At 41.7% G+C, this 23,720-nt stretch overlaps 1 protein-coding gene across 1 annotated transcript; it reads right to left on the bottom strand.

Annotated features, from left to right (window-relative positions):
- Positions 1-20,344: 20,344 nt before the first annotated feature.
- On the bottom strand, positions 20,345-21,283 carry LOC101602579 (olfactory receptor 10V1-like). Its single transcript, XM_004672057.2, has one exon. The coding sequence runs from the start codon at positions 21,281-21,283 to the stop codon at positions 20,345-20,347; it is 939 nt and encodes a 312-aa protein (XP_004672114.1).
- Between the last annotated feature and the right edge of the window lie 2,437 nt (positions 21,284-23,720).

The following is a 23,720-nucleotide window of genomic DNA, read 5'->3' as shown; positions in this document are numbered from 1 at the left end:
TTTTTTTTTGACAAAAGACAGAGTAAGTATAAAGGGAGAGATAGCTAGGTGAAGACTGGATATTAAAGTTGAGTTACCTGATTGTTGGCTCTGGTCTAAACTGTCTCCTGTTCCTGGAATGCTACCTCCTGCACTGTGACTTCCTCTAGAATGGATGGTTTATTTCTTCTCTTTGAGTATTCCTTTAGGTTACTGAATTAGTGCTGTTTCTCAGGTCTGTGGGCAATGCTTCCCTAATGAAGTCTCAGATCTGGCTACTCCTTTGTGAATTTGTTCAAGGCTGCACTTGAGAATGTTGGCCCATATCTGTGCAGCTCTTGAAAATGTCCTATGTGCTGCTTCTTGTCTGTGTGGAAGCACCTGTGTATAATTTCATTCATACCTGGCTTTCAGCTTGCTTAATACTGTGCATGTTTGATTCAAAGTTTCTTTCTTATAATTTTCTGTCTGTCACGTTTCAGTGTATGGTCCCATGAAATTTGGTCTGAGTTTACCAAGAGTGTGGTTCTCAGAAGGTCTTCAACTACTGAGGCCAATGCAGTAGCAGAAGAATTTGTCTCAAAAAGGAGTTACACCTTACTTTTTACATAGACGCTAAAGATAGAACTCAGGTATTCATGCTTATGCAGCAAGCACTCTTATCAGCTAAACCATCTGCCCAACCCCACATCAGATTTTTTATATAGATAAAAGCAGTTTTAATGACCCACTCTGAACACCTTTTTACCACTTGACTTCTCTATACATCATAGGTATGGTTTCCCTGGTTACTTAACTGCTTGGAAATTTCAGATTGAATAGCATATGTTGTGAACTTCATCACAAGGGCTCAATAGCTTTCTATTTCCTGAACATAGTCTTGAGTGTTGTGCTAACATGCTATGAAGATACTTGGCAACAGTTTGTTCCATAGCACTCTTGCTTTTAGGATTTGTTCAGCAATTCCAAGGTGAACTTAATGTAGGACTGATGTAATTACTTGACATGCTCCAATGTTTGGCAAGGCCATGAGGACACTGCTTACACACCATTAGTGAAAGGGTATGAAATTCATGTGTGCCTTCTTTTGGTCTTTTCTTTTTTTATATTTTGTTTATTTATTTGAGAGAGAGGGCAGGTAGAGAGAGAATCAGTGCACCAAGGCCTCAAGCCACTGCAAAAGAATTCCAGATGCATGTGCTGCCTCGTGCCTCTGGCTTACCTGGGTATTGGGGATTGAACCTGGGTCCTTAAGCTTCATGGACAAGAACCTTAACTGCCAAGCCATCTCTCCAGTCCTATTTGTTCTTTTCTACTGAGTCCAAAAGGTACATACCCTTTGAGCCATGACTAGGAGTCTCTGCTGGACAAAGTCTTTTTTTTTTTTTTTTTTTTTGGTTTTTCAAGGTAGGGTCTCACTCTGGTCCAGGCTGACCTGGAATTAACTCTGTAGTCTCAGGGTGGCCTTGAACTCACAGCGATTCTCCTACCTCTGCCTCCCAGGTGCTGGGATTAAAGGCATGCGCCACCACGCCCGGCTGGACAAAGTCTTAATATGTAAATGAAGCAGCCTGTTGCTATAGCTGGAGCTGGTCTTGCTCCTCTTTTTCCAGATCAGGCCTCTGTTCCCAAAAGAATACACCCTCTGCTGTTAGCACAGCCTGTTAGCACAGCCACCACTTCCAACCTTGTAGACCTATGTCTTTGAGTCTACACCCAAATCATAACCAGTTTTCTGGGCCCAAACTGACTTGGGATGGTTGTTTGCTCAAAAACGAGAAGAAGCCTTGGCATTTAAAAATGTAAACTAACTTGGACCTCCACTCCCTCCAGATGTACAGTTTGATGGGAAACCCCCTAATCTTATGATAATTCCCTACCATAGCACCAGAGAGCAAACTTGATAGAACAGGACCCTCTTCTCTAGTGTTTGCTTGATACTCATATCACAGTTCTCCATCCTAAACTATATTTTTATGGAGTACCAGATTGCATGCTTGTGTAATTCACTGAGGCTTTGCTCTGCTGCCCTCAATTCTGCTTAGATGGAACTCTTCCCCCTCCCTTCCACATGGTTTATCACCTTTATTCCTTTCCAAATATGAAGTTCAACATGTTTGTATTTCACCTGGATTTTCTCTACTGTTTATTGCTGCAGTTTCATGACTATCCATCCCATTTCACTTTTCTGTTTTCTTCTTTTGATTCAGAATAGTGAAGTGCTGGTTATAACTAATCTTCCATCTTTTCGTCCCTCTATATATTATTTTTTAATTTTAACTTTAATTTATTTATTTGAGAGATGGGGAAAGAGGCAGGGAGGGAGGGAGGGAGAGAGAGAAGAAGAAAGAAGAAGACAAAGGAGGAGAAGGAGAAGGAGGAGGAGGAGAAGAGAATGGGCATTACAGGACATCCAACCACTGCAAACAAACTTAGACACATGCACCACCTTTATTTTAATTAAAAAAATTATTATTTGTTTGAGAACGACAGAGAGAGAAAGAGGCAGATAGAGAGAAAGAAAGAGAGAGAGAAAGAGAGAGAGAATGGGCATGTCAGGGCCTCCAGCCACTGCAAACGAACTCCAGACACGTGTGCCCCCTGTGCACCTGGCTAACATGGGTCCTGAGGAATCGAGCCTTGAACCAGGGACCTTTGGCTTCACAGGCAAGCGCTTAACCACTAAGCCATCTCTCCAGCCCATGCACCACCTTTTGCATCTGGCTTACAGGGGTCCTTGAGAATCAAACCAGGGTCCTTTGGCTTTGCAGGCAAGTTCCTTAATTGCTAACCCATATCTCCAGCCCTATTTATAGATTCTTTTTTAAAGTGTTATATATGTGTGCATGTTCATGTGTTTGCAAGTGCATATACTCAAGTGTTTATGTGTATGTGGAGGCCACAGAACAACCTCATGTGTCATTTCTCTGGCACTACCCATCTTTTTAAAGACAGGGTCTCTCATTGGTCTGGAACTCACCAAGTCACCTAGATTACCAGTAATCCCCAGAATATACCCTTCTCCTTCCAGCACTGGGATTTCAAGCATGTGCCATCACTCCTGGTATTTTTATGCAGGTTCTTGGAATTAAACATGAGTCCTCATGGCAAGTACCCCTAAACAGCTGAGTCATCTCCCCAGCTTTTATTTTATTTTATTTTATTTTTGCTTTACGAGGCAGGGTCTCACTCTAGCTGAGGCTGACCTAAAATTCACTATGTAGTCTCAAGGTGGCCTTGAATTTATGGTGTTCCTCCTACCTCTGCCTCCCGAATGCTGTAATTAAAGGTGTGTGCCACCATGCCCAGCTAAACTCTTAAATCTATGAATTCCCCCAAAAAACATTGCTTTAGCTTCATTCCCTAGATTGTGGTGTATTGTGATTTCATGTTCATTTAATTCAGACTATCTTCTAGTTCTTCTTATGATTTCTTCTTTAGCACATGGATTATTTTTACTATATGGTTGCTATGGTTTAAAGATTGCCCACTCCAATTCATGTATTGAAGCCTTAGTATTCATTGTGACTATATTTAAAAATATAGTATTGTTGTATAGCAAATTCATCCAAATTGAAATATTCCATCCTGAATTGAGGAGGGAGGCTCTGGAGGCTCATTAGGTCAAGTATGGGAAAGCTGAAACTTCAAAGTCACGCCATCACTCCCCAAGATTATAGGAGTGGTAAACTTGGACCAGTGTTGTGGAACAGTTGAAACATTACCCCAGGAGGGAAGCTCAGGAGACTAACAAGACTGGGAAATGGTTGCAAGACCCTCTCCCTAAAGTGATATGAAGGGCAAGAAGTGCATGGGGAAGAGACTCTTGGACCAGCCAATCTACATGCAAGTCCTGCAGTGTGCTTAAGAGATACAACTTCCATGAGTCTTACCTCTGCTGGGGTGAGCTTTTCCACAATGCAGCTGCCTTTGAGTCATCCATTGCTCCTATAAGCAACACCTTACTCTGCTCTGTAAGAAACCCCAATAAGCTCATTGGCTCACCAAAATTAGTTTGGGTGTAAAATTGACCTGTTGTTAGAACCTTACCTGAGGTGAATAGACATCTGTTCTGGTCTCCATGGGGGAAAAAGTGTTTCCTCTGACAAGAATGTAGGGAGAAATTAAAATTAATGAGATCAGATCCTAAAATGATCCCTTCTGATAAAGACTGGAGACCTTATAAGAAGAATCTGTTTCTATGAGTATCTCCTTTTCTCTCTCCCCCTTTCTTCCCTCGCTATGTGAAGACACAGGAAAGGATACTGTCCGAAAGCCAAGATCAGGTGACTGACTATATGTGGCAAGGGCTTTGGTACTGTACCATGAAAAAGGAAGCAGGTTCTTGCAGAAGACAAAACAATTTATAACTTCATAGGAACCCACTCTTGTAAAAATAACCCACTCTCTCTAGGCATTAACCTCCCTTACCAATCTAATCAACTCAAAGTTCTCATCATCTCTCAATTGTTACAATGAGAATCAAATTTCAACCATAACAGAATCTCAACCATACTAATACAGTGTTGCTTCTGATTTTTTGTTATCAAAATATTTTTTTCCCTTGGGTCTGGAGAGATGGTTCAGTAGTTAAAGGTGTTTCTTGCAAATCCTGATGGCCCATGTTCGATTCCCTAGTACCAATGTAAAGCCCGATGCATAAAGTGGCACTTACATCTGGAGTTTGTTTAGAGTGGCAGGAGACACTGGCAGCCCATACCCACTCTGTTTCTCCTCTCCCTCTCTCTCTCTTTCTCCTCTCTCTCCCTCCCTCCCTCCCCACACTGAGCCACATCCAGCCTTGTCCATCTTTATCTTGTCTCTGCCTGGCTCAGTTAAAATCCCCAGTTGTGAATTTGTAAGGGGAGAAAGGGTAGGGGATATGATGGAGGGTGAATTTGTGAGAGGGAAGTCGGGGTAGGGAGAAATTATCATAGTTAATTGGTTATAGTTATGGAAGCTGTCAATTTTAAAAAGTTAAAAATAAATAAAAACCTCTTGTACATAAAAAAAAAAATCTCCAGTTCCTAAGTACCACACTTGTCCACCAAAAACAGCCCACCACAGGGTCCACAGCGCTCTGCAGAGGAGCTTGTCAGCTCATACCACCTTGCAACACAGACTCTCCTTGCCCACATTTCCCACTTGTTCCACACCTTCCCACCCCCACACGGACATGTCCTGGAAGTGTAGGAGGCATGAGGCACTCAGGCTCACCCACTCCCCATAGACCTCTTTCTGACCAACCATCAGGCAGGCCGTCACCTGAAAGAGAATGCCACAGCCCTCTCCCCGCCCCCCTCTGTAACTGACTAGTTCTTCCTGTGGGGCTGTCTGGGCCCCAGCTTTGCCCCTAGTTTCCCAGAGAGGTGGTGTCTCTGGCCCAGGAGCAGAATAGGGGTCACCAGCTGCCCTTGCTCCAGGGCTCTGAGCATGCCTGCAGCACGGGCGACTGTGGCCCATGTGGTCAGATCACAGCAGCACTGGGAGCTGGCAGCCAAGCTTTATCTGGGGGCCTCTAATGGGGAGCAGAGACCAGAGCCCCTCTGAGCAGCCTGATCCCCCAGATCGTGTACTTCACTGCTACATTCCCCTACCTGGTCCTTGTTGTGATGCTCCTGAGAGGAATGCTGCTGCCTGAAGCCTTGGATAGTATGTCTACTATCTCAAGCCTGACTCATCCAAGCTGGGATCCCCTCAGGTGTGGGGGTACTGGTGCAGCAGGGGTGGGATGCAAGCCTGTTGGCCAGGGTCCCTCAAGCCCCTGCTCTCCTGGCCCATCTCCTCCAGGTATGGGTAGATGCTGAGATATTGTTTTCTTCTGCCATCCTTCTGGAGGCCCTCACAGCCCTAGGCAGCTATAATTGCTTCAACAACTGCAGTAAGTAGGCACCAAAAGCAGATACCTCTCTTTTTCTCACCCTAACCAAGCTGGTCCTAATATTAATTCCAAGTTCCACCTCCTAACCATAATCTAGTGCCCAGGAAGGTGAAGAAGAGTGTTGTACATACAGGTGTTGGAGTACCTGGGGTCTATCTAGATGAAGCTGTTAAGGGGAAAGAACAAGCTGGGCAGGAAAACAATGAAAAGTTTTGCTATCAACCTCTTCCCTTTGTTGTCTATACAAATCTGGAATCCCTTCTGGTCACCATCATCTCTAGTTACTGGACCTTTGTACTTACAGTTTTTCACATCTCAGGCCACATTGAGTCCTTAGGTTCTGATAACTTTCTTACATCTTCTGAATCCAAACTCCTGGGATAGCCACCTCTGTGTCTTTCCAGCTCTTGGCACAGTTTCATTTACCTGTCCTTACCCTGTCTTTGTAGCCATGGACACACTCAAACACCAGTTTGGACCATAGTCACTGGATAAATTCCTTAGTCCCTCACCCTTTGGAAAGCAAATCTACAGTGCAAGTCACTGTTAAATGAATGAATGAAATTAAATGACTAGAAAAAGGAATGGACAAGTGAACACTGACTCAGTAAGCTGTTACATGTCAATAGAAGCATGGATGGGAAGCATGTGAAGAAATATATACAGAAATATCTCTATGTCATATGAAGTTTTATAATTAGAATGTTTACCTAGTATATACAGATAAAGCTAAAATACTAAAAGAAAAATTAGATGAACTTTATTTGATTTTTGGATGGGGAAAAAGTTTCCTAAGTCTATTAGAATAGGACAACAATAATATTTATTGGATGATTATAATATTGTAGTCATGTTATAAGCATTAAATAAGTTTGTAATAAACATGTGTCACATTTATAAGCAGAAAAAATTAAGAAAGTCATTCAGCAATTGTTGAGAAAAAAATCTCCTAATTAGTTCCCAAATGAACTACTTTGCTGAAGTTTTAATTATCCTGTACAATTCACTAGAGGCTGATTTTTTACCTCTGAAAGTTCTTCTAATTGTCATCTCTTTGTACAATTAGGAGGACTGCTTTAATGAAACCCCTGAAGTCACAGAGCCTCAGGACTAAGGCTAGATACCATGGGGTCAAATTTGTGGAGTTCTCTGTCTCTGTGGCTTTGAACTAGTTCCAAACAGCAACCCTTTCAAAATTCTACACATGCTCATCCTGTCTTGAAAGTTATCCCTCAAGAGAGCAACTAATAGCTTTCTTTATGAACATTTCATCAGTAGTATACAATGAGATATTTGTCTTCTGTCTTTTCAAGCACTCACATTTAAACACACATGTGTTTGAACACAAACAAATAGCTTCACACATGGAAGGTACTCAGCAAAAATCGCCTCTCTGCAAAGTGCCAGTCCTAGCCTAAACATTCTAGAGGTCACAACCTTTGTATTTATGAATCAGTAAAGACTTGTTTGGGACGTAACATTTAAAACATATTAGTCATAATCTGTAATGGTAAGGCAAGAAAGTAGGAACTCAAAACATTTCTCAAGTTCCTGAGATTCAAACAAGTATCTATGAGGAATTGGTTCCAGAACCACCTTATATTTAAATCCCCAAATATTAATGTCCCTTTTATAAAGTGTTATATTATGCATATATACCTATGTTCCCCATGCTTTAAATGATCTCTGGATTTTAATTTATTTGTTTTGGATTTCTAATACAAAGTAGATCATGTGAAAATAGTTGCTTACTGCATTATTTAGGGAATAATGACAAGAAAAGTCTGTATTTACTATGAGTACATTATTTTCAAATAATTTACATCTGAGGTTAGTTGTATCTCCAGATTTGGAGGGCCAAGTATGTACTCACATAAACTTTAATGCCCTGTGGTCTCCCCAAACCTAACCATCCCCTAAATCAACATGTCTGTATATTTACCTTAGTTTCCAAATGCTCATTTATCTTTTAGTCTCAGTCTTGGTGACAGACATTTCCACAGACTGTCAGTTTCAGTTCACATTCCATCTGATTAATTCTCTTAAGGATTTCCTAGCCAATCTCCCTCAGATATCAGAGGCCAGTTGTCCATCATCTCTCATGTCTGTGAGGAAAATAATGTGTTTCCTGTTCCGCACAGATTTCTGAGTTTCTTCCCTAGGGATTTTGCTTGAGTGGGGCTCTCCCTCTTAGAAAGTAAATATGATAAGCATAGGCCTGTCTGATATGGACCAGGAATGATCACTGACAGGACTGGTGGGCCCAGCCTTGCACCTGCTCTCGGATGTCAGTGAGGACCTCAAATTTCACAGGGGCTCTTGTGCTCTACCTGGGATTCAAGGTTGGGGCTTTGTGTCCTTGGCCTTCCCTGAACCCCCTCTCCCCAATCTCCCACCATTTGTGGAAAATGAAAAGCAGCCTTGAGGTCCATATCCAACTCATTTGGGAATGGGGAAGGTCACTCTGCTTGGAGGCATTCAGCTGGGTCTCCAGGTTAGACTAATAACTCACCCATCATTGATGGCCCTTCCAGTGATGTCTGTTTCCCATTTTTTCCCAGAGGGTTTTTTTTTTTTTTTTTGTTAATGCATTACTCCTGACTGTGAGGGGTCTTTCCTAACTTGGACTTCTTGTGTTTTGAGACCCTGACATTCCTGCCTGAGAGTGGCCTGCCTCCATTCCTCTGCACTTTACCCAAAAGACTGTGTGTGTGTGTGTGTGTGTGTGTGTGTGTGTGTGTGTGTGTGTGTGTGAGAGAGAGAGAGAGAGAGAGAGAGAGAGAGAGAGAGAGAGGGAGAATAAATGGGCACACCAGGGCCTCCAGCCACTGCAAACAAACTCGAGATGCATGTGCCTCTCTGTGCATCTGGCTTTACATGGACACTGGAGAATGGAACCCAGGTCATTAGGTGTTGCAGACAAGTGCGTTAACTGCTGAGCTACTTCTCCAGCCCCGATCAGTAATCTTTAACTATAAAAGCTTTTTATTATGGAAGTTACTTGTCTGCAAAAAGTAGAGAAAACATTTTAAAAACCTATGATTTTTACAACTTCAATCACTGTCAATATTTTACTGATTTATTCTGAAACTAGGAAAGGATTTATTGCCCTCTGTCTACCACACAGCTACAATGTCAAATAGCTCCAACAACAGAAAGATCCCTCATGTTCGCCTTTTATGGTCACACCTACCATCTCCCCTAGTCTCAAAGACATAAGCCTAAAATCAGTGGTCTGATGAAAATGGTGGGAGCTAATATTTCTTGAGGTGATAGAAGAACCAACCTGAGCTTATTTAATTGAAAAAGTGCCTATTTCAGGCCACAAAGGTATTATGTGCCCCTTGAGGCACAGGGACCATATCAGATGAGTAGAATGTCAGCACCAAAAAGCTACTATTTTGATCAAAACCTTTCTCTTTTTCTTATTTCCATCTGCCTCTTCTTTCTCAAGAGCCATAAGGATTTAAGTTAGCTACTGCCACCTAAATTTCCCTCTAAGCAAACTAAAATTACCATCTAAGTTCCCAGCAAAGACAATATCTTCTTTGCCAACACTTCATGATCTAGGATGTGATATTGTCCCACAATGAGGTGGAAGTGTAGCCCAGCAATTCTTTAAGCTGTGGCAGATCCTCATTGCCATCGATTTGGTATATAATTACTGGGCCCTGGGTCATGTATCACTCTCCATGCATTATTTAGACATGTGAATAGTATTACTATATTCAGAGGCAGCATGAGCCAATCTGAGCACAGCATTGACAGCACCAGGGATTTTATGATCTAGTTCTTTCACTTGGTTCTGAGTTCCAAGTCGGAGTTTACATATGCTATCTTCTCACAGTGGTTTTCTTGGCCTTGTCACTGACCTGAGAACAAGCAGAGCTGGAGATTATAGGAAAAAAGTCATGTTGTATGAATTTCCCAGGGAGACATAGAAGAAATATTCATCTCTGAGGTAGGACAATAATACTTTGACTGAAGAATGACTCAAGTCAAGTTTGAAAAGTAAATGAGTTTATTAGAAGTTACAGAGCTTTGTGCTGGCTGCTGCACTCAGCAAAGTCATCACCTTCTGATTACCAAGCTCTGATTTTCTAAAACTCTAAATTTATACAGTACCCACAAGATGGCAGAAGCAAACCAGGCCTAGAAATGATTTATGCATTTGCATATACTCCACCCTTGTCCTCCTCAGAAATTTCAAAGGTTTCAGAATAACATACTGTCAGCCATGGTAAGGATATCTATTTTGCTATTATTTGTCATGCACAGAACAACTAAATAGTGTCCTGCTAAAAATGCTGTTACTTTGGCTAGAATTTAGTGGACCATTTTCCCTAGGGTCAATGTTTTCTTCCTGTTATGTTCTTTTCATTTCTCTCCTGTAGAGTTTCCTGGGCCTTGAATAGGATATTATATGGTTACTTTCTTATACTGAGGACAGCCCTAGACCTTATTCCATAGCAGCAGTACAGATACCAGTAACAGATACTCTTAAAATAGCATAAACACTAATCAAGAGTTCATGACCTCAGGGCTGGAAAGATAGTTCAGTGGTCAAAGGTGCTTGCTTATAAAGCCTGACAGGCTGGGTTTGATTCCCCAGTACCCACATAAAGCCAGATGTCCAAAGTAGTACATGTGTCTGGAGTTTGTTTAAAAGTGGCAAGAGGCCTTGATGTGCCCATTCTCTCTCTCTCTCATCACAAATACATAATAAAAAATTAAAACATTTTTTAAAGAAAACATGACCTCAGTTACTAGATAGTGATCTCAGACAATATACACAAGTATTATAAGCACTTAAGTCATCTATATTATATCTCTGTTTAAGCATTCAAGGCATCTGATCTGTTAGCCTCATTGTCTGGAATATAAGTACAGAATATGGTGCCAGTAAGGGATATTTGGGCTATTTCCTGATTTATCAAGACTATACTATCCTTCTCCTCATCAGAAAGGTCCCTAGAAAGTTTCTTTGTACATCCAAGCCCTGACATGTGGTTCCACTAGGCTATTTCACCCCAACTGTTTCACCCTGTACCAGAAACATCTTTGCATGCAATGTAACCCCATTATTTAGGCATTGAAGGAGCCCAGTTACAAACCAACCCCCAGTTAGTGACTGTGTTCCATGCTAAGTGATCTCAGTAGAGGGAAGGCATGCTTGATGGAACCATCAACAGGGGAAGTAGATTCTGGTAGGAGACTTGCACAGAAGCCCACCTTTTGAGAGGAAATGAAAAAAAAAAAGTATTCTTTCACATGCCCAGTGAAGATACTTGTGTATTACAGAGAGAATGTTGTTAGTGAGTCCATGGAGGGTGGCCAGGGGGGCCATGTGTGTCTGACTTCTAGATGTTTCCTGTGGTACATGCTAGGAGGTGGCACTTAGTTGCTGAGGAGGTTTGGGGCCCTGACATGACTAGATAAGACCAGAGCAACCATGAAGGCTAAAGACCAACATACAGGAGTTGCTTCCAACAAGAATAAATGCCAAGACCACTCCAGAGATCAGGTGGATCAGGCAATATTGGAAGAGTAGGAGACCTCAAGGATGGATCACCACAGGACTAACAAGCACCTCTTGCCATTGCCTCCTGGGAGATGTCCTGCCAGGATACAGAGCACATAGGACCTGCAAGACACCCTGCACTGACCTTTAGAGTTTCTCCAACTTAACTGTTGTCCCATTGCTAGAAAATAGGTAATTCAATGTTTATTATCTCAGAAAATAAAGTTAGGGTATTCATCTGCATCTGAGAATCTTTTCAGTCTCAGTGCCTCCACATTTTCATGGCTTTGTCATTGTGTGGGAGGGATGGTTCTGGAATTTAGGTTTTAGGTGATATACAAGAAGATAAGTCAGGGATTAGAAGGAAATGGAAATCAATTCTTTCCTTTCCTTCAGTATTAACTATAGTCAACACTTTAGAATATTTTCTAAGTTCCATCCCAATATTTTTATATGCAGTATATAAAGTAATAATGTATATTTCTCAGGTTCTACATTATTATAACTCAAATTATAATTCACTTTGATCTAGCATATAAGCTTCTGTGTAAATATTCTTCAAAACCATGTAGTGAAATAGATATATAAAGAATTATCATGTAATTGCTGAATGTTTTATGCTTCCATTCTTCCCCACTATAATAAATGATATTTCCATTTAATTGTATAGAAGTTTTTGCATGCTTTCTTGACTGGATAGGAGTTCACAACATACCCAACTGTGGGAATTTTTAATATTTAATTTTTTTTTATTTATGAGAGAGTGAGATTGAGAGAGAGAATGGGCATGCCAGGGCCTCTAGCCACTGCAAATGAACTCCAGACACATTCACCACCATGTGTATCTGGCTTATGTGGGTAGTGGGGTATCAAACCTGGGGCCTTAGGCTTCTCAGGAAAGTGACTTAAATGCTAAGCCATCTCTCCAGCCCTCAACAGTGAGAGTTTTGTTGTGATGTGGTGACTATCCATTGCAATAAGCGTTTCTTCTCTTTGGCTGTAACTTTCAGCAGCAATAATCTATAGGTACAGGCAAATGTGTATACATGGAAATTTTGCTAGCACATATATCCATTTCACTTATGATCTCCCCAGCCATAGGTTTCTATCCTGGCTTACAGTACCAGACATGGGTCTATACCCATGAAGTGGACCTAAAATCTATTTGGCATATGATTGGTTAAACCATACTAGTTGTGCCACTATTGTACCTGTGGGTACATCCTGCATGGCATGCTCATAGCTCAACATATGGGACTTAGAGCCTAGTGGGACAATTAGCAGCAATTATTCCCTGACAGCCTAAATAGTGGCCTCTGGCACCACAAATTCTCTCTGGTAAAGATGAATTTTCCAGTTCAATCCCAGCTTGATTTCTCAATGCCCTGCAAGTGGGTTATATGGCATCTTCAGCAATAGGGCCTTACCATCTGTTCTGGAGTGCAGTGCACTGAAATGTCAAAAGTCTATTTGGTATGGGGACCCTTGTGGACCTCCCTTGCCAACAACTCATGGAAAGGTAGCCCATCCCTTGTTCTGTGGTTTTAAATTACCTCCCGAGTGCCGGGATTAAAGGCATATGCCACCTTGCTGGGCTTGCCTTGCAGTTTTGAGAGGAATTTTCATGAGGGAGGCATGGAAGGAGCAGACAGCTGGGCGTCACATATTCACATCAGCGTAAGGAAGTACAGTGATTAAGCTAAGTGCATCAAGCCTGGATAGCCTACAACATCCCAAAGCCTGCCTCCAGTGACACACCTTCTCCAGCAAGGCTTTACCTCCCAAAAGCTTCACAAATGGCACCACCAGCTGTGGATTAAGCATAAAGTTTAATTACAAACACAAGAGGCTATGGGAGACCATTTATATCCAAACTACCACACCATGTGTATTCATTTTATCACTACTTCCACTCATTTGTGTTTCACATCCCAAACAGTGCCATCAGTCTACCAAGCATCTTCAGAAGTGAGTGGGGCCCCTTCCAGCCCCTTATGTGGCCTAGTTTTTGGTAATTATATTGGGGATGGTCCACTAGCTTTTAAGAATCTCAGTTTCAATATATCTTGCATAACATTTGTTATAGAGATGGCAGATAAGTTTTCATACTGCATATTATTTTTGTGCCACTCCAGAAAGGAGCTTGTTCAAAAGGCTTTTATCCTAGCTCTTTATTGTCTATACTGTTTTTATCCTCACCAAGTAGGTCCAGTAATAGGTTTTACCTACTCCAGGGCTTTATATGTCTGGCAATTGCTGTTCCAAAGTTGCATATTGGGCTTCTACTCTCTTCCTTAGGGTTCTTGTCTCAGTTGTGGAAAAGGGTAGAAGCCTAATGGACAACACAAAAACTTAGTTTGTTCACAAGTCTCTTGAACTTTTTTATTTCAATCACAAATACACCCTTATTTATGAGGCCATATAAGATATGGGTGTTGTAGTTGCCTTCTTACTGGTAGGACAAAACACGTGGCCAAAAGCAACTGATAAGAGAAAAGGGTTTATTTTGGCTTACATTCTTAAGGGAAAGCTTCATGGTCATGGGGAGCTTCATCGTCACAGGAAAGAGATAGTAGAACAGAGGCTGGGCATTATTTCTTGCCACAGAAGCTGGAAGAAAGCAGTAAGAGAGTTAACTAATTCTGTCAAGGGGGAAGCTGGGCTATAACAAACCTCCTCCAGCAAGGATTCACCTACCAATTTGCCATGAGCTAACATTCAAGTCAGCTTGTGACCAAGTGAGACCATTCCCCAAAAAACGACAGAAGAGGAAACAAAGGAACTATACATAAGGAAGCAACAAATGATAAGTCCAAAATATAGCTTATTTAAGAATGGCAAATCCAACCATCTATCAGATTTAACAAATAATGTACCCTCACATGGAAGGTGCAATTAGCACTTCCTATTCCAGCCTATATATGAGGCTTATTTGGTGGGTACTGACCTGGTGTAATCCTAGTTACCTTGGTAGGATGGTTTTGGTCTGTTATGCTGTGTGCCTGCTTGAGTCCCTCTTTGCTGCTCTGTGGGCTCAGGTAGGCTGGCTGGGTTGGTGCTTCACTGCTCTGATTGCCTGTGCTGGGTACTGTGTAGGTGAGCCCCCTTCCCCGAGTCTCTGGTGCTTCCTGGCACTTGCGCTGGCAGAGGGGAGGCTGTGGATGGTGGCTGAAGTTCTCATGCTGGTTCTCACAATCCTCTTCCTCATGAGCTGCTTCTCCTTTTGTTCTCTGCTGGCCTCTCTTCACGTTTCTTGAGTTTGTGAGGAGCTCTGATATGTGAGTGGAGAATCCCCTCACCTGGCTCTTCCTGTGGCTCAAACTGAGCCTTATGGCTTTGGCCACATGAACCTGGTGCTGCCACTGCTGGAGCTGCTTCTGCTTGCTTCTGTGGTCTCTAGTCATTTGGAATCTCTCCTGCTTCTTTGCTGCAGTTGATAATTTCTTATACACCTCACTTTTTATTAGAAGAGTGTATTTTGTTTTGTTTTGTTTTTTTCTACCTAGGCTGCTTTGGCATGGTTCCTATGCCTCCATCTTAACTAGAAGTCCCCAAGCTAACATTCAAAACATATGAGTTTATGGGGGGCATCTGATTCAAACTACCACAATGAACAACTTTAGCAAGGTAGAGTATAAAATGTGTCAGTACCCCAGAAACCCTAGAAACACTTCTAGTTGTTTCATAGTCATTGGTTCAGGCTGCTGCAAAACTTTCTCAAACATCTTTCAGGTATGGTGTCTTATACAACCATAAACTCTCTGAAACTGTGTAGCTGTTCTAAGTTCTTGAACCTTATAGGGGTTGCCTTTCTACTTCTTCAGGTGAGATTGTATACTGTGCAGATGTGGGATTTTCAAAATTCTTTTTCTAAATATTTTATGTATTTATTTATTAATGAGAATAAGGAGAGGGAGAAAGAGAAAGAGGCAGAGAGAGAGAGCGGAGCACACCAGGGCCTCCAGACACTGCAAACAAATTCCAGACACATGTGTCACCTTGTTCATCTGGCTTATGTGAGTACTGGAGAATTGAACCTGGGTCCCTGGGATTCACAGGCAAGCACCTTAACCTCTCCAGTCCTGTGTGATGTTTTTTTTTTCTGAATTTGAAAAGGACTCATTGGTTAACATGATATCATTATATAATAAAACATGTTCACATTGGGTGAGCAGGATAACAAAGATTCATTCAGGAGTGTTCTGACCTCTTTACTGGCCATATTGGACTTTAGGCTATGTGAATTACTTTTACCTTTGTTAATTCCTTGAAGATGGACATTATTTCCTCATATACTCCTGGCAGTCTATATTCCTTGTTGTTCACTATCTTATGTAAACCAAGCAGCTTCACTGCTCCCATTTTGCCAAGCCACATGTCCTTGCTTTTACTGTTCATACCCATAGAAGAAATTCTCTGGCAGTGGCATATAGGTGTTTCTTAGAAATACATTTCCCCATAGTGTGTTTTCTTGCAGGAGGAAAACATAAACTGTATACTTCCAGGGGGCACAGTTGTCTGCCTCCAAGACAAATCTGGTCTCCCTTACTTGTAATGTTCTGTCTCCACATCCATGCACAGCTGTCCCTTGTTGTTATGTTTTATGGGATCGCCATGAATTAGGATGCACTCTGCTCCAGTACCTGCTATAGCCCAAGTGGTCTGTATAATAGTGAGGGGCTAATATATTTGCATTTCAACACAACAACCCTGTCTGGACTTCATGTGCATGGCACAATTCCTGAAACATTTCTAATGCAACATACTTTGAACCTTTTTGCTTTGTCTTGATCATTCTATTTTATTTTACTTTAAAACAAGTAGTTTTGACATATAAAATTCTTATTCAGAAAATGTTTTCTTAATTAAAAATTTCTTTACATCTCTCTATCTTCAAATTGCTGGTTGCTCTTTGCATGTTTTCTTCTTTAATATACTAAAAGTATTTTATGCTAAAGATCTAGTCATGAAATAGTAATATAGCAAAATAAATTCACCAATTTATTGAAAGAGAATATGATCACTTATCCACTAAATTATATGTTACCCCTATAATTGCAGTTATTTTTAGAATACAAAAGATATCTTGGGCTGGAGGAATGGCTTAGCAGTTAAGGTGCTAGCCTGAAAAGCCAAAGGACCTAGGTTCAATTTCCCAGCACCCATGTAAGCCAGATACACAAGGTAGCACATGTATCTGGAGTTTGTTTGCAGTGGCTGAAGGCCCTGGAGCACACATTCTCTCTCACTCTACCTCTCTCTCTCTCCCTCCCTTCCTCTTTCTATCTCTCTTCTTCTTTCTCTCTCTCAAATAAATAAATAAAATTTAAAAATTATATATATATTATATAAATTATATATATATATATATATATATATATATATATATATATATATATACATGGATATGTATATACATCTGTTCTCTCAGAGAGCATGGAGGCAACAAATTGCTACTTTTCCCCAAAGGATCAAGGGAGATATAGAGGACAGTGGTACAGACTGGACAGGAAACTCGCCATTGAGTACAATGATGACAAGCTTGATCAAGAGTAGTTGTCAAAGGGTGGAAAACAGTAATCCGGACCCAAACGGCAATGGTACCATAAAATTCTACTTCCTAAAAGACAGACCAAATGCCTGAACCTTCACTAGTCCCTTATAGGAAACACCTGAACCACAAGACACTGGAGAGGGTAGGATCAAGACTGACCTAAATCTCCTACATCTTCCCTCCCTCCCTCTCCCCCTCTCCCCTCTATCTCTCTTCTCTCTAACTCTTGTATATTAGTTATCTTTTTCCTCAATTTCTTAGTGCACACTGACCTGTAACCCCCACTTCCAGCTTGGGCCTACAATCCACAATGAGCTTTTGATCAAAGAAACCTACAAGGTTTCCCAAAACAATGACAGACTTCTGTCAGAGTAATTGATGACCCACCAAAGGCCAGTGGTAAGACCCTATTGCTGAAGACTCCATACGCAGCTGACACGTATAATGGAATGACATGGCTGGAAGCCAGGAGAGAGTCAGTCCCCAGACAGTCAGCGTGTCTAGTGCCAGAAGGTGCTACATAGGCGACTGGGGGAAGTGACCAAAATCTGTCCAAGCAACACATTGTTTAACCTAAGTAGCAACAATTAACCGGATGTGATACCCATACAAGTGCAATAGTGGTACACAGCCATGGTGAGGAATCAATTGCTCTTGATTTAGCTAACTGATCCACTCAGTGGTACTAGACCCTTAGCTGGAGCTGGGAAACAAGTCAGAACCATACCCAAACACAAGCCCACTCTACAATATCAAGCTACCATCAATCACGGGGTATAAGAGGGCCTACACCTATCAAACTGTCTATCAAAAAAGTAAGTGTTATCTCAATTTTCTGGGTGCTAACTCACTCTCCGTTGGAGAATCTGCTTCTCTTTTCCAGATAGATGCAGATCCTAAGAAGAGAGCTGCCCCAACATACCTCAGAAGGGGCCCAACTGAAACTAAGGACAACTGGCGAAATAAGCAAGGGTGATGTTTTCCTGTGAACTGGATACCAGCACAAAGGGGAAGGAGATCAATTCAGAGAAAAATCAACTCCTACCAAATCAGAGAGCCAGAGCCTCAGAGGCCCCCAACACCTTAGCACTGAAGCAGACCAAAAATGAACCCAACATGGCTCAGGGAAATCTTGCGGAAGAGGGGGCGGAAAGAATGTCAGAGTTACATGTTGGGTCATGATTTTCAGAGACATTTATCATACTAATAACTGGGGGCTAACTCCACAATGCACGACCCATTTTCAATAATAAGGAGGGTCTAATGGGAGGGGGTAGATCACAGATGAGCCTAAATAATGGTACCAAACTGCCTGTATTTACTGAAAAGAAAACTAATAAATTAAATTAAAAAAAAAATAAAATAAAAAAATAAAAAAAAAAGAGTAGTTGTCTTGGGTCTAGAGAGGGGGCTTAGCAGTTAAGGTGCTTGCCTATGAAGCCTAAGGAACCAGGTTCAATTCCCCAGCACCCATGTAAGCCAGATGCACAAGGTGGTGTGTGTATCTGCAGTTAGTTTGCAGTAGCTAGAAAGCCTGGTGTGCTCATTCTCTCTCTCTCCCTACCTTTCCCTCTCTCTCACCCCCCTCTCAAATAAATAAATAAAACAATTTTTTATAAAAGAGCATTTGTCTTGACCGAGAGTACACTGTACCATATCTCATCTAATTTTACTGCCACATCAGAAACTAATGCATAGGATACTACACACAAACCCTAACTAGTTTGAGTTCCTTTTTCAAGTAAGTGATTTCCTCCTGGAAGATAGGACAGCTTCAGTAGCATGTCTTATTGCTATAGTAGGGTCATGTAACTGTAGCTCTAGCTCACCTGCAGTCCTGTATTATAATACTACTTCCAGGGCTGGAGGGATGGCTTAGTGGTTAAGGCATTTGCCTGCAAAACCAAAGGATCCAGGCTTGATTCCCCAGGACCCACGTTAGCCAGATACATCTGGAGTTGATTTTCAGTGGTTGAAGACCCTGGCATGCCCATTCTCTCTCTCTCTCTCCCTCTTTCTCTGTCCAATAAATAAAAATAAAATATTTTTTAATAATACTACTTTCAGGGATTACTGTATAATCTCTAATCGATTTTGATAGGGGTGGTTCATCCCTTTCTAGGAACAAAACTTTTCTGTATTCCCAATGTCAAGTGCAGTACCTGGACATTTGAGGTGCTCATTCATGCAAGAAATATTTATTGAGCCAAGTATGGTGATGCATGCCTTTATTCCTAGCATTTGGAAGGCCAAGGTGGGAGGATCTCAGTGAGTTTCAAGTCACCTTGGACTACAGTGTGAGGTCCTTACCAGCCTGGGATAGAGTGAGGCCCCCTAAACGAAAGAGCTATCTCTTGCCAAGTGTTGTGGTAAAGGAACTCATAGGAGCCATGGCTCTTAGTCCAGTCTGTGGGGTAGAAGCAGTATACATGACCTTTGTCCCTGATCATGGACAATTCAGTCACATAGGACATTAAAATTTTTCATTCAGTTATCAACTGAATATATTACTGTGTCAAAACTCACACACAGTTCAGCTAAATGACAATTTGTTAGGGAACTGTTATGTGCTAGGTGTTAGCATGACAGAGGTTAATCATAGTTTACCTTCAAGGAGCCTCCAGGCTGGTCATGGAGACATGCAAACTAAAAGGGCACTTCTGTTAGCTGTTGAGTCAGACAGGTGTGGGAGGCATGGCTTTAGAGAGCAAGTGGTCCTTTAATAAATATTTGAAAGATGGTGAGGAGTCAGCTGGCTCAGAAGTAGACATAAGGCCAATAATAACATATTCTACTGAGGATGGTGGGGAAGTAGAGAGTGGATCCTAGTGTGCGCATGTTACAGGCCTTCAATACTACAGTCAGTAACATTATTACTACTACTTCATTTAGCACTGCTGGCTCCTAAGCAATGTCCAGGTATTTTCTGGTGGTGTAGGAATCCAGCTCTGGACTCGTTCTACATTTCCACCTCATTACCTAGTTTGTATCTGGAATCTCCTTACATTTATACCCATCCTGGTTCTTTAATCCAAAAAGTTTTGTTTGGGTCATCTTGTGACCATCTGCTCATCAGTGTCTATGTCTCTGATAGCACTTCATATGATGGATGGAACTGTTTATGAGGGGATGGAAAAACATCCACACACTGCAGTATTTCATCAACTCTTCAAGCCCTGAGAAGTCCAGAACCCTTTCCACGTCTCAGAAAACCTTGGAAGTCATTCCCTCTTTCTAAGCATAGAAAAGGGAGCCGTGAGTTCCAGCTGAACCAAATACCATGAAGAAGCCCCAAAAGATAGATATGGGAGCCACAAGGTGCTCACTGACATGACTGTAAGCTGTTAACAAAAGGGTCTGGTTAGCACTGTTGGGCTGTGACTTCTTCGCCTTGTATGAGGCTGCCGCTTTATCCGTTGTGGCTAACCAAGAGCCTCTTGAGGGCGCCCTTGACTTCCTTGTTCCTCAGAGTATAGATTATAGGATAGAGCATGGGGGTTACATTGGTATAAATTAAAGACACAATCTTGTCCTGTTCTGGGGTATAGCAAGATTTGGGGCGAATGTAGATAAATATTGCACAGCCATAGTGCAGAATAGAGACCAGCAGGTGGCCAGCACAGGTGGAGAAGGCTTTGCTTCTTCCCTCAGCTGAGTGGATTCTGAGGATGGCAACAATAATAAATCCATAAGAGAACAAGATCAGTAAGAAGGGAATCAACAGGATTAGCATGCATACGAGGAATACAGCAATCTCATTGGCTCGTGTGTCAGAGCAGGCCAGGAATAAAACAGCAGGAATGTCACAGAAGAAGTGATTGATCACATGGGATTTACAAAAGGGCAGGAGAAATATCAGTGTGGTAAGGGTAAGCGAGAGTGTGAAACCACTGATGAAGGCCAAAGCCAACATCTGCAAACAGAGGCCTCTGGTGATAATGAGTGTGTATCGCAGGGGGTTGCAAATGGCCACAAAGCGGTCATAAGCCATTGCAGCTAGGAGGAAACATTCGGCCCCACCCAGGCCAATGAAGAGGAGCATTTGCAGGGCACAGCCCAGGAAGGGCATTCGCTGGTTTCTGGACAGGAAATTGGCCAGCATGTTAGGGACAATAACTAATATATAGCAAATTTCAATAGCAGATAGATTCCGGAGAAAGAAATACATGGGGGTCTGGAGACAGGTGTCAATGAGGGTAATAAGCACAATAGTTGTATGCCCCACTAGGGTGAAGAGATGCATAATTAGAAAGAATCCAAAAAAGAAGAATTGCAGTTCAGCCAGGTCCCCAAAGCCTAAGATAATAAACTCAGAGCTTAAGGTGTGATTTTTCTTCAATGGATCCATTGTATATTCTCCTTTGGTAGACTTCTTGGGCTTGAAAGAACATTTTCCCAGCAATTATTTAAGTCATGGGAGAACCTGGAGACCCCTTTCCACAGATAAGTGTTTAATCAGCTTTTTCAGGCTGAACCCTTGCCCTCATTCTATCTCTTTGAATTCTGCCTTATTGGCAGAGAATAAAGAACCACAAATGTGAGGCCACTTTATTCCAACTGTTAAATTATTGGGAAGATGAACTAATGTGTTTATATATGAAGTTGTTTTCATAGAACAAAAAACAATGCTTCTATCAAAAACATTACATATTTTGAAGAGCTGTCTGAGGTGGCACCCAAGGCTCAGCCTGATATTTAAGTGGTGAGTGGATTGGCACTGCTGTAGGGAATTCCTGTAGGAAGGAAGGTGTAGTGAATTAATCTTATATACATTTGACTTTGTACATTATCTCATTGGCTATATTGTCATTTCCTTACAACTCCCTCAAAATTTCCAGGATTCCTGCAGCCAGTGAAGCTATTAACAAGATACCACAGACAAAAGCTACATAGTCCATATTAGTTGCTGCCTCTCCTGTGTTTTAACTCTTAAATTTCAAGGAGGCCACAGTTTATGTATTCCTTCCAGATGCCTCCTCTTGCCCCTTGGTTGTGTTAGTCTATTTCTTATGTTCCCACAGACCCACCAGGCTTCCACAGTCATGTTCTTGACCACTGACTCCTGTGATTATTTCTCTGTCCACCTCAGCAACCTATGGATTCCAGAATGACAAGAATGGTATCTCCTCTGACTTTCAAACAGTGGCTGGCATATGTAAGGAATATCAATAAATATTTACTGAATAGATGTCAGTTTCTCATTTATGCATCCTCCACAGTTAGTACCAGATCTGGCATAGAGAGGAGCAGAGGGCAAAAGGCTTGATCAGGTAGCAGGTAGGGATGCACAGCCGAGTCAGAAGCAAGGGGTGGTTTCATAAGCCATGCCTTCGACTGATTTGCTCCTTAGATTCAAAAACAAATTACCACAAAGCCTTCCCTAAGTGATTTATCCCTTGTTCCTGCCCCAGAAAGCACAGTAAGTCCTGCTCATAGTCCTGTGTCTTAATGTAGCCCATCTTAGCCTAGAATTCCCCCTTAGAATATCTCTCCCACCTGCAGTCAGAGGATCCCAGCTGGAAAAGTGATCAGCCTCCTTCCAGACAGGAGCCACAGTAGCTTGAGCCCAAGCCTCTCCTGTGATTCACCACAGCCTCCTACCTTCTGCATGTCCAGCCTTCTTATAAATCTCTTCGTTGTCTCTTGGTAACTCTGGGGGTGACATTGTGCTTCTTTGGGTTCATGTTTGTCTTTCTCCACTCTTAGTCTCCTCTTTAGCTTTGCCACTCCAATTAATTTCTACTCTTTCTTCCCATGCCAGTGCTGCGGAGATATGGCGATTACGTTCTTTCATTAGGCTCTAACCCTTAAAAGTATCAAAAAAACACAGAGAAAATCTAATAGAAGTCACACATGATAAAAACATTTAAAAGTAAGAAGAAAAATTAACATGAGGGCTGGAGAGCTGACTTAGCAGTCAAGGCACTTGCTTGCAAAGCCTAAGGACACAGGGTTGATTCCCCAGTACCCACATAAGCAAGATGCGATGCACATGGTGGTGCATGCACCTGCGGTCGTTTTCAGTGGCTAGTGGCCCTGGCATGGCCATTCTCTCTCTGTCTCTTAAATAAATAAATTAATTAAATAAAATATTTTTAAAAATTAACATGAAGGCAGGTGTGGTGACGCATGCCTTTAATCCCAGCACTTGGGAGGCAGAGGTAGGAGGATCTCTGTGAGTTCAAGACCACCCTGAGACGACAAAGTGAATTCCAGGTCAGCCTGGACCACAGTAAGACCCTACCTTGAAAAACCAAAAAAAAAAAAAAAAAATTAACATGAAGACTTCTGCTTCTTCCATCCTTCTCCCACTCTCCAGACAGAACCATCCTAGCAGTGAGGGACATTTCTTTATCTGCTTTATCTTGTGCATATAAATACACACTTGACAGGGTGTGGTGGTGTACAGCTATAAACTCAGCACTCAGGATGCTTAGATAGGAATATTAGGAGTTCAAGGCCAGCCTGAACTACATTGCAAGTTCCAGGTTAGACTGGGCTATCCTGTCTCAATGCATGTGCACATGTGTGCATGAACACACATACACACACAGACATATACATGCATACATTCACATTCATGTGTATATACAGATACACATTCACATTAATATATGTATACAGCCACACAACCTGACATATACACATACACAGCTATAAAATCAGATGTATATACATTAGCAATAGCCATACTCACACATTAAAATATCAAATGGAATAATAGTATATATATTGACTGCCATTATTATAGTAATATGACCCTTTTGAGAGAAGTTTTCAGACAG

This window comes from Jaculus jaculus, chromosome X (genome assembly GCF_020740685.1).
Source record: "Jaculus jaculus isolate mJacJac1 chromosome X, mJacJac1.mat.Y.cur, whole genome shotgun sequence".
Lineage (NCBI taxonomy): Eukaryota > Metazoa > Chordata > Mammalia > Rodentia > Dipodidae > Jaculus > Jaculus jaculus.
Note: the sequence above shows the minus strand (reverse complement) of the source record. Positions and strands in the feature narration are given on the sequence as shown.